This window comes from Hyla sarda, chromosome 1 (genome assembly GCF_029499605.1).
Source record: "Hyla sarda isolate aHylSar1 chromosome 1, aHylSar1.hap1, whole genome shotgun sequence".
Classification (NCBI taxonomy): Eukaryota; Metazoa; Chordata; class Amphibia; order Anura; family Hylidae; genus Hyla; species Hyla sarda.
In genome coordinates this window covers 208,203,275-208,215,314 of record NC_079189.1, presented here as the reverse complement: position 1 = coordinate 208,215,314, position 12,040 = coordinate 208,203,275, and the positions used below count along the sequence as shown (strand labels likewise).

The window sequence follows — 12,040 nt, the reverse complement described above, 5'->3', positions numbered from 1 at the left end:
TATGGGGTCTTCCTAAATCTCCCTGTGAAAGATGATGTCAGGGAAGAGAAGGCTCAGGAATGTTAAACATGCTATCAGGAACATGCTACCTGAACTACCAGTCATTGGGGCTTCTCCCTGTCCCACCAGCCTTGATTGATAGAGCTCTCCCTGCTTGGGTATAGAGAGAGGTCTATCAATCATCAGGTTTTGTGTTTTTTCTCTTTGTTTAAACTTAGTGGTCCTTTAACCCATGTTCAGCATGTCAAAGAAATAAAGATGGGGAAATTTCAAAATAAAAATGTCCAGAGGAAAATTGACTACTGCCCATTGCAACCAATTAGATTGTTTCTTTTATTTTTCAGACACCTTTTTAAGAATCAAAGAAGCAATCTAATTGGTTGCTATGGGCAACTGGTCAATTTTCCTCTGTACAGGTTTTGATAAATATCTCCCTAAGTATCTGCAGACATACTGACTATAAAACAGTATGTGACAACTGCTTTGTTATTTACATGACATCAGAACTTGACCGATAAAAATAAAGGCCCATCTTATAACACGCTGGAATAGAATCAATGCACTTGGCTGTGTTTTAGCTTTTTGCTGGAGGGAAGGAACACACTGAACAGTGTGCACAGTCTCCACTCTTACCATTTATCCACAACCACATTCTCCCAAACACTGGTTACTAGGTCAGTAAAAGCTATATGGTTTATATTTTTTAACAATTAAATGGCACAGTAGATGTTGTAATGCTTAGATTGTCTACTGGTGCAAACATTTCATGTCCTGTGAATACAGGTCAATCTGCTTGGAAGTGTTCAGATACTGCACGCCTATCCTTGAAACATGCCTGAACTATCCTTGAGAACATAGTCAATGTCTTTAGCTTCATTAAAAAAATCTTCAATACAAAATGATTTAACCAAAAAAGATATATATATATATATATATATATATATATATATAAAACATTATGTCTGCCTTTAGAAGTAGTAGAGTGTCACAGGACTGACTTTACAAGGAATTAAGTACTTAATGCTATACAGAAGATAATGCATAATACTAGGCCTTGTGCGTATGAGAAACATAATTTAGACTAAGCTGTTTGAGTCAGTGATACAGGATTTTTCTTTTTGAGATCTCCATCTTATGAGAATGTAAACTGCACAGATAATGTCTGCAGCACTGAGCAATGACCATGTCTATTTTACTTATACTGAACTCTCTATCTGTTCTTATTAACTTAAATGAGTACAGGCCAGTTCTTAAAGGAGTAGTGCAGTTAAAAATAACTTAGCCCCTATCCAAAGGATAGGTGATAAGTAGAGATGAGCGAACTTACAGTAAATTCGATTCGTCACGAACTTCTCGGCTCGGCGGTTGCTGACTTTTCCTGCATAAATTAGTAAAGCTTCCAGGTGCTCCCGTGGGCTGGAAAAGGTGGATACAGTCCTAGGAGACTCTTTCTTAGGACTGTATCCACCTTTTCCAGCCCACCGGAGCACCGGAAAGCTGAACTAATTCATGCAGGAAAAGTCAGCAACCGCCGAGCTGAGAAGTTTGTGACGAATCGAATTTACTGTAAGTTCGCTCATCTCTAGTGATAAGTACTAGATTGCGCGTGGTCTGACCGCTGGGACCCCCCGCGATCTCCTGAACAGGGCCCCGGCAGGCTACAGGAAGTGGCAGTTCAGACCCCCTGCAGGAAGCCATGACTGACACGCCCCCTCCATTTATCGCTATTGGATACATGGAAGGGGCGTGTTGGCCTCCGCTTCGTATTGGGGTCGGCATGTCTCCTTCCAGCAGACTGCCGGGGCCCCGTTTAGGAGATTGCAGGGGGTCCCAGCTGGCGGACCCCCCACTATCTATAACTTATCCCCTATCCTTTAGATCTTTCATTATCTTTCACTACATAACTTCTTTAACTATACAATGCTGACAGAGGGGAGCAAACTAAGAATTAAAGAGGCCTGAAGAGCAAACACAAAATCCATTATGTTGGCCAGCAAAAATAAAGAACGATGTTTGATGTTCATCCTGCTTTCAATTCCAAGGGACTTTTACATAGTTTGGCAAATGTGACATTTTCAAATAGTTAACTGTACATACTATATTTTCCCCAAGCGTTCCCAATATGCTTACCATGCTCATTTGTTGCTACCCTCTGCCCTACTTTTGACCAAAGTCACTGGGTCCCAAAAACTAGTAAATATTGCTCAGTTGGTTTCATAGGTCCCCATAGCTACCTTATTTATGAGGCGGCACATTAAGTACATACAGTATAATTGACTGGATCAGTCAAGGCTCTCTTAAACCATGGATCCCCTTTGTTTCATTCCCCAACTCCATAGCTTCCTGGATCTATGTCACACCTATGATGCAATCCCATCCTCATTAGATCATCACTTTCATTTCTTGGTGTCTTTGAAATCATGTGCTCCATGACCAGATTTCTCTGACATGTTCTTTCAATCCTCTTTCACTTTCCTACCTACATGAATCCAGTCTACTTAGGCAACAGGCCTATTTTTGTTCCACCTATGCAATATTCTCTATTTTTCTAAATTAAAACAATTAGCAAAATTAGTAGTTAATTTTATTATTGGTCAGTGATATAACATTTTAGCCAAACAGAGAGCCTTTATCAAGCTTATTTATTATATTCCCCAAGCGTTACATTAATGGAATAAATCGATTAATATATAAACTACCAATTTTGTCAGATGGTTAGGGTAGGCATGGTGGGCAATAGTCAGGGTAAGCATGAAACATGCTAGTAGTGTGGATTAAACTTCAAGCCTAGGATTCATACCCTATTTTGCAATAAAAGTTCCCACCCATCTGACTATTTGGTTAAAAGTACATATCTAGTACAATGAGCATAACCTCTATATCTAAGAAACCCAGAGGTTGTGCAGTTTCCTTGTGTCTGTCTTTCTGCCTCTCTTTCCACTTTCCTCCTCCTCTTCTCACAGACTGATATGGGCAGCTGTAACCTGATATTTCAATAAGTTGATCAGTTTAGGAGGGGCTTAGGAGCTGAAAAAGAGCCAAATAAGCTGAGCAACTTTTGTATATTCACTTGTACTACTTATTTATGTCAAGTTTGCTGAAATGACAATGAGCATTTAAAGGCCTAGATGCCTTGATACTGTATTCTCTGGGTCCCTCAGTGATTGTGACAAAGAAACACTCATGAAATCTCTTTAAAAGTTCCCCTTATTCATCCACCTCATTTTCTCATTTTAACTCAATCTTATAAATATTTATGCAAATTTATTTTTCAAGTTTGTTGAACTGTAATTAGCAACAAATCCTCATTTTTGTCCATGTCCATGACTCATGCACTGATGTATTTATTTTATAACTATTTTATTGCTTTATAACATCTATAACTATTGTATTGCCATTGGCCTCTATGTAGGCAATTCATAATAATGAGTTTCTCTTTGTAATTGCCTTTTCTCCTTATTAAAGTATAACGAAAATACACTGTGCAATGTATGACTGAAATTCCAAGGACAGCCTTGGATTTCTGAGACATATTTTATTAGATGCCAAGGGCATAGGTACATTTTTTTTGTAGAGCCGAGGCAAGTGCTCTCTATCACCCAAAGTGCAAGAAAAAGTGCAAACGTGTCCCACTAAAAAAACGTGCACAAAGGATGCGGTCTATCGCTAAGCACTTCTCCAACAGGAGAGAGGCTCCCAACAAACGTTACCCTTCACCTCCGGGCCAAAAGGCACCTGCAAGGATCCAGGTTCAATGCCCCTTTTCGCCAAAGCTACTAAGGGGCCACAAATGCCCCTGGCTTAAACCTAGGCATTAACCAGGGTATCAGCCATGGAGCCGTATACTGATGGCATCTCAGCCAAAGCAAAGATGCCCGGGGTTGCAGGGAGGTTAGGAACCTGATGGCCACACACACCTCCCTTAGACCGCCAGGAGGGAAATCCAGAAGGGCTACCGCATCCTGACAAATCCTGTGTACAAACACATAAAAGTGGCACAGTGACATACACAAATATATAAATAAATAAGTGGATGAGTGCAGATATACTGCCCGATCTATAAAAATTTCCCTGATCCTAGCCAGAAGGCCTGGATACCAAGGGTGAGTGCCAAAGGTGAAGAGTGTGTGGTGCAGTGCGTTCACTCAGTGAGTTATAACACCCAGTGAGTTTCGGCACCTCAGGGTCACCACTCCCCGAGGCACAAAAGTACCTCGGCTCTAGACCCTCCCAGCCTCATGGCTAGACAGGGAGGGAACAGGTCACATCAAGGCAGCCGTTGTGCTGGTTACGTGGCACCAGCCCCAGAACGTCCCGGTACACCTGCTCCTCCATGTAGCCATCCATTCCTACCAGTAGATTGCCTGATAAGAACAGATACTACACTTGATCTTAGCCAAAAGGCCGAGAAGCGATAGTCTCTGATTAAAAATGTACATTTGATAAAAGTGGAGAAGATACAATATGGTACCATACACTTATATGGGTGCCATATGACAGCTCCATGCAACTGGAAGATAGTTCGGAACCCAACAGTAATAAGGTAGTATTCATAAATGATTTTCCACACAGGGTGCGTTGTATTATGGTTTTTCTTCAATAAAAAAGATCATTTTAAAAATGTTGCATTCAATTTGGAGGTTTACAAACAACTTTTCAACATTTCAAGATCTGAAAAAAATACGTGCAAAAATTAAGAAGTTTGGAAAGGAACATACTGTTTTATTTTCACAGTATAATGGATTACAAACTAAATAAATTTATATTAACATGACAGTCACATTTTAGCCTATTTACAACAGCCGAAATAAACGCTCAGCATTTTGTCATCTTTCCTTTTGTGCTCCTGCAGTAATAATGAGAGCGCTAGAAAGAGACAATGACAGCATCTGAGAAGACTTGGTAGAATTATATAATGCAGTTATGTAAGCATAACATCTTATGGCAGAAACATCAAACGGTCGATTTCCAGTCTAGGACACATGTTCATAAATGAACGCCACAGTCCCAAAATGCAAAGTACAGACGACTGATGGGAGCAGCTGGTGTGGTTGGCAAAAAAAAAAAACAGATTAATGGTCTATTCACACGTACAGTATTCTGCGCAGATTTGATGCGCAGGATTTTCTGCTGCAGATTGCAATGTAAACAGAATGACTGACCACAGATTGAAATCCTGTGCATCAAATCTGCGCAGAATACTGTACGTGTGAATAGACCCTAAAAAAAAAAAAAAGATGTAAGAATGAAAACAGTCTCAGGGGTGTGGAAATTTTATAAAAAAACTACTTGTCCACGGGACTAAAATGGACCAAAATCTACTTGACCCTCATGCCGATCCACTTGTCCGGGCCAATTTTCGCTTTTATGCTCTAATTTTTTCCTCCTCGCCCTATATTTAAATTTTTCAATAACATATTCTCTGAACCAAAAAAATTAAATATATATTTAGGGAAGTGAAATTGAAATAGTAAAAGATAATTTTGCAGATTTGGTGGTTTTCTTTTCTGCGCCATTTACCTTGTGGTTGAGGTAACATGTTAGTTTTATACTTTAGGCCGCCTGATTACACCAATACCAGATTTGTATCGTTTAAGTCATGTTTTACTAATTCTGGACTTTTTCTAATTTTTTTAATTGCCATTTTTTAAACCCCTGTAGCTTTATTTTTTTTCCACATACCAGGCTGTATGAGGGCTAATTTTTTGCGCCATAATCTTTTTTTTGTATCGGTACCATATTGGTATTGATCTGACTTTTTAATCGCTTTTTAACCTTTTTTCTGGGATATTATAAAAATTGCAAATCTGTGGTTTGGTATTTTTTTTTAACATTTACCGTACAGGATACATAATGTTATATTTTAATAGTTTGTACAATTACGCACGAAGCGATACCAAATATGTTTATTTTTACTATGTTTACATGTTTTTATATAGGAAAAGGGGGTGATTTGAACTTTTAACATGGAAGGGGTTAATGCAGTGGTTTTCAAACTGTGGCCCTCCAAATGTTGCAAAACTACAACTCCCAGCATGCCCAGGCAGCCAACAGGGTTTGAAGACCACTGGGTTAATGTGTGTCTTTCAAACTTTAATTAAATTTTTTTTTTCTTTTTAACACTTTATTACACTTATATGAGGAATCATTAGATTCCTCAGACAGATGAATAGTTCTATTGAACTCTATTAATCTGTGTGCTCTGTGATCCATTGAAAGAGCCTGGTCCAGCCAGGCTCTATCAATGACAGAGCGGGACAGCAGGGAACAGAGGTAAGCCCTCCGGCTACCTCTATAATGGATCGCCCCCCCTGCGATCGCGCTGCGGGGGGGGGGCAATCCACCCCACTAGCCCACCAGGGAGCATTCACATGTCCCTTTTAGACGCCGCTGTCAGCTTTGACAGCGGCGATCTAAAGGGTTAATAGCCGCATGCTGGCTATTAGCGGCGGCCCCAGCTACTGAGAACAACCAAGGGCTGCAGAGTATGGAGCGGCAGGAATCCCGAGCCCGCTCGAGTGAAGGCTGAGGACGCAGATCTGCACGGGGAGAAAGAAGCCACGCCCCCTCATCTCCCCCCGCAGTCTGCGCGGGGAGCAAGAAGCCACGCCCCCTCATCTCCCCCCGCACGTCTGCACGGGGAGCAAGAAGCCACGCCCCCTCATCTCCCCCCCCCCCCCCCGCACGTCTGCAGAGCAGGGGAGAGAAGACCTACAGAGCTTCTCATCTCCCCTGCTCTGCTTCAGAGGACACAGGTTTTTACATCCGGGGGCTGCAGAGTATGGAGCGGGCAAGAGTCGGCAGCCCGCTCCATACAAACTGCAGAGGTCCGGGCGACTTGTCAGGTCCGGCCCTGCTTGCCCGAAGCCAGGCTAAGGGCCGGACAAATTCACATGCCTGGTGCCCGGAACTGCTTGTCCCGGATGTCGGGCGATAGGAATTCCACATCCCTGAGTCTCCTCTATCTTTATGCTATAGGTCCCCTGAAATATAGATTTTACAGAATACCTCGGAAATTATACATAATGTCAGTAAACTGACAACAAAAACAGAATGTCTTTCTGTACTTCAGTAGCACTACATTATGCACCAAGTTCATGCACCGGGCGAATGCCCAATAGAAATAAAGAATGTTGGCCAAATCAGCTGACCACTGCGCCCAGCGTTTGAAATGCATGGTGATCAGCTGTTATTGCCAGAGAAAGTTGAGACCATCAGGGGTCTTAAACTGTGGCCCTCCAGATGTTGCAAAACTTCAACTTCCAGCATGCCCGGATTGCAGTTGCCTGCAGCCAATGGCTGTTCAGGCATGCTGGGAGTTGAAGTTTTGCAGCATCTGCAGGGCCACAGTTCAAGACCACTGATCTATATAATCTCCCTGCAGTGAACGGCAGCCATTCAATTAAGTTGACCATTCATCTATGTAATTTTCTATTTTACTATCTAGATTTTAAAACAATCCTTAAAATCTCTTTCAGTTTTTATTTTAATCCTAATACTAAGCCTAAAACTAAGCTGACACTTCCTGTTTTGTCAATAAGGAGGAGGCAGCTGAAAAGTGATGCCGACAGCATAGGGCTACATTCACACTGCCGTTTGTCAAGAAGATTTTAGTATTGCGAATAGCAGGAGAAAAAAATAGTGCTTGCACCGTCTTTTTCTCTCGCTATTCTATCTGAAAAATAAATGAGAGTTTGACAGCCGTTATTGACGGGACATAACGGTATTGTGAAAGGGGTCTTACAATGGAAGGTGACATCAGTAGATAGAAAACAACACAAAATGGAGGACAAGTTGCTGAGTTGCCCATAGCAACCAATCAGATTGCTTCTTTCAGTTTTGAAAAGGCCTCTGAAAAAATGAAAGAAGAAATCTGATTGGTTGCAATTGGCAACTAAGCAACTTTTCCTCTGGACAGGTTTTGATAAATCTCCCCCATAGAGCTTACAGATCAGCCTTTCCCTCCCTGTGAAATACTATATATCTATAGAATAAAGGAAGCAGAGCTCCTCATAGGACAATATGTCTGATAAATGGAGACATGTAAGAAAAGGGAGATGCTCGGGGGGCATAAAAACGCATAAATGGTCAACACAATGTAGGAACCCCATTATGGTGCATAACATGAATCTATCCTGATTCCAGCAAAATGTATCAGTGTTTAAGTGGTCAACAATGTCAAGTGTCCTCTGAATGAAATATTGGGAATGTGTGCATATCTTCTTACAAAAGATGCCTTTTATACCCCCTAACGGTTACTCAACTTGTCCTTCCCATAGTAGCCTGCCCAGCTGAATTATGTACACAATACTTTGTTTTATATATTGCTTTTGTGCAGTCAGGCTGGAATACATTTTGCCCTTGCACAAAGATCCCACCTACAGACACACACTATTCCACTGTATAAGAATCACAGCAGGAAAAATTTTGCAGAGTAATGGTTTACGTTGCGATCTCCCGCTCTCTCCACTGTAGGATCCTTCTAGACATTTTTTTTGCTGTATGACAGGAAGTAAACAAGATGAAAAGCAGGCTAGCAACTGTACAGCAGTAACATTGCAGTCTCACCAGAGCAGTCCCATGCACCTGCCTGCGGTATACCACTGCACTGAACTGCGGATGAATGCACAGTAGCCAGAGACGCAGTAGTATGCCATATAGAAAATAAAAAGATATATTCCAGCTTGTTATGTACAATACTACATTCCCCTGTGTATACTCATTACACATACATAGATATATAACTATAAAACACAAATAAAACAGATGCTTATAGATATTAATTATGCACATACATACAAAATAGGATGTAAAAGTGTTTACAAGCAATAGAGCGATTGAAGCCTACAGCCGTCCTAATGCGCCGATAAACTACATCACAACAACATGATGCCTACAGACATCTAAATCAAATGCAGAGTCGCCATCTGATCATATTAATTCCTGAAGCAGAAATGAATCAGATCCCAAAATATAAGTATGCTTGATAAAAGCAACATGATCAAACCCAAAGCACATATAGACTAGCAAAAAAATTATAATAAAAAAATTATTATGTAAATACCATAGTGGGGAAAACTAAAGATAGAGGCCAATAGCAAATAAAAGCTAGAGACGATGTAACGTATACCTTTGCAGAGACATTAGTTCACAGGCCATCCCACTGAGAAGAAGCCAGTGCTGTGTATCCCGTCTCTCCAGTAGCTTGCCCTGCAGTGACTGCCTGCTCACCAGCCCAGACACCGCCTTCTCCTTGTTCCACAGAGAACAGGGCGGAACAGGAATATGTGCATGGAAGAAAGGAGGGATGAGGTTGTGGAGGCTTTGTCATCAAGTCAAACTTCTTTATGAGGAAAGCTTCTCTTATCTGCTGGATTTCTGCATCTGGTTCCCCTCCTCCTGCATATATGTACAGCTGCAGCTTGCAGTCAGTCAGGAAATCTAGCTGTCAGGAGGCTTTGCTGTGCTCGCCCGCCTTCCTTGAAACTTGACTCCCATCAGCAGGGCTGTCGATCAGCTATTCAGAACCAATTGGCTGCAGCTCTACACGCAGCCTCATGAATGGGGAAGTGCCCAGCAACAAGAGGCAGTACAGTCATGATTACACAGAGTTCACTAGGCCTTGTCCCCTTGTAGTTCACAAGCTACGTTCCTCAGGGCACATCATGTACTGCTCACAGGTACATGCTCCTCTATTTACACACAACCGCAACTATTGAAAGCAAGAAATGTGGTTTTCTCATAGCAGTGGTGGGTTATCATTTAGCATTAAAACACACAATAAAGAAAACTGCATACGCTATCATTCACATAACAATCCAATAAATGAAAACAGGATCTACAGAGAGTCAGGCAATAAAGGTGGCTACAGACACAAGATGAAAGCGGTGGTCACATATTGGTGTCTGTTCAATATATATATATATACACATACATACATACATATACACACACACACATATATCATAATATATATATATATATATATATATATATATATATATATATACACACACACACACTAGCTGAGTACCCGGCGTTGCCCGGTTTTTACTTCCTAATCCTTGATGGGGAGGAAAATAAACAAAGGAGGAAGCTTTTGACTATATATCCCGTCCCCATATATTGTTGTCATATTTCCTGTCCTCATATCCCGACCTCCTATCCCGTCCTCCTATTTTGACCTCCTATCCTGTCCTCCTATCTTGACCTCCTATCCCGTCCTCCTATACCCATCCTCCTATCTCGACCTCCTATCCCAACCCGTATTATGTGTACCAGGTATTGAAATATCTCCAGCCATATGGAAGTTATGTGGGAACATACATTTCCCATTGATTTGCATGGGACTTAAAAAAAAAAAAAAAAAAAAAACCTGACCCTCACAAATGGGGGTAGTTAAGGGTTAAATTAACTATCCTATATTTTAAGTGGACATTTAAGTAACATGTGACCAAGTATTATCGAAATATCTCCAGCCGTTTGGAAGTTATGCAGTAACATATATTTCCCATAGACTTGTATAGGACTTTAAAAATAAACCCCACCCCTGGCAAATGGGGGTGAGTAAGGGTTAAATCACCTATCCTATGTTTGTTGTTGACATATAAGTAACATGTGTGCCAAGTTTCTTGTTAATATCCTTAGATGTTTGGATGTGATGCTGGAACATACACACATACACACACACACACATTGAGTTTTATATATATATACTAGCTGAGTACCCGGTGTTGCCCGGTTTTTCCTTCCTAATCCTTGTTGGGGAGGAAAATAAACAAAGGAGGAAGCTTCTGACTTCATATCCTGTCCTCATATATTGTTGTCATATCCCGACCTCCTATCCCGACCTCCTATCCCGTCATCGTATCAAGACCTCCTATCCCGACCTCCTATCCCGTCCTCATATCTCGACCTCCTTTCCCGTCCTCCTATCCAGTCCATCTATCCCAACCTCCTATCCCGTCCTCCTATCCCGTCCTCGTATCAAGACCTCCTATCCCGTCCTCATAACTCGACCTCCTTTCCCGTCCTCCTATCCAGTCCATCCATCCCGTCCTCCTATCCCGTCCTCCTATCCCGAACTCCTATCCAGTCCTCCTATCCCGTCCTCCTATCCCGTCCTCCTATCCCGTCCTCCTATCCCGTCCTCCTATCCCAACCTCCTATCCCAACCTCCTATGTCGACCTCCTATCCCGACCCATAACATGAGTACCAGTTATTGAAATATCTCCAGCCGTACGGAAGTTATGTGGGAACATACATTTCCCATTGATTTGCATGGGACTTTAAAAAAAACCTGACCCTCACAAATGTGGGTAGTTAAGGGTTACATTAACTATCCTATATTTTAAGTGGATATATAAGTAACATGTGACCAAGTATTATCGAAATATCTCAAGCCGTTTGGAAGTTATGCAGTTACATATATTTCCCATTGACTTGTATGGGACTTTAAACATAAACCCCGTCCCTGGCAAATGGGGGTGAGTAAGGGTTAAATCACCTATCCTATGTTTGTTGTTGACATATAAGTAACATGTGTGCCAAGTTTCATGTTAATATCTTTAGCCGTTTGGACGTGATGCTGGGACATACACACATACATATACACACACACTGAGTTTTATATATATATATATATATATATATATATATATATATATATATATATATATATATATCTACTAGCTGAGTACCCGCTGAGTATCCCTACCTCCTATCCCGTCCTCCTATCCCGACCTCCTATCCCGTCATCATATCAAGACCTCCTATCCCGTCCTCATATCTCGACCTCCTTTCCCGTCCTCCTTTCCCATCCTCATATCTCAACCTCCTTTCCCGTACTCCTATCCAGTCCATCTATCCCTACCTCCTATCCCATCCTCCTATCCCGTCCTCCTATCTCGACCTCCTATCCCCAACTCCTATCCCCAACTCCTATCCGGTCCTCCTGTCCCGGTCCTCCTGTCCCGGTCCTCCTGTCCCGGTCCTCCTGTCCCGGTCCTCCTATCCCGGTCCTCCTATCCCAACCTCCTA

At 41.8% G+C, this 12,040-nt stretch overlaps 1 protein-coding gene and 1 pseudogene across 8 annotated transcripts in view; both read right to left on the bottom strand.

The window, feature by feature from the left end:
• FAM13A (family with sequence similarity 13 member A) overlaps positions 1-12,040 on the bottom strand; it is a 238,916-nt gene that overhangs the window by 73,984 nt on the left and 152,892 nt on the right. Inside the window, exon 1 of one of the 8 annotated variants that reach the window (XM_056567666.1) lies at positions 9,131-9,468. The exons of the other annotated variants lie outside the window; for them this stretch is intronic. Coding sequence (XP_056423641.1) covers positions 9,131-9,159 — 29 coding nt within the window. The 5' untranslated portion in view covers positions 9,160-9,468. Of the gene's footprint in view, positions 1-9,130; positions 9,469-12,040 lie in introns of those variants that run through there. 8 annotated transcript variants of the gene reach the window in all.
• Positions 4,307-4,416, bottom strand: LOC130342936 (U2 spliceosomal RNA; annotated as a pseudogene).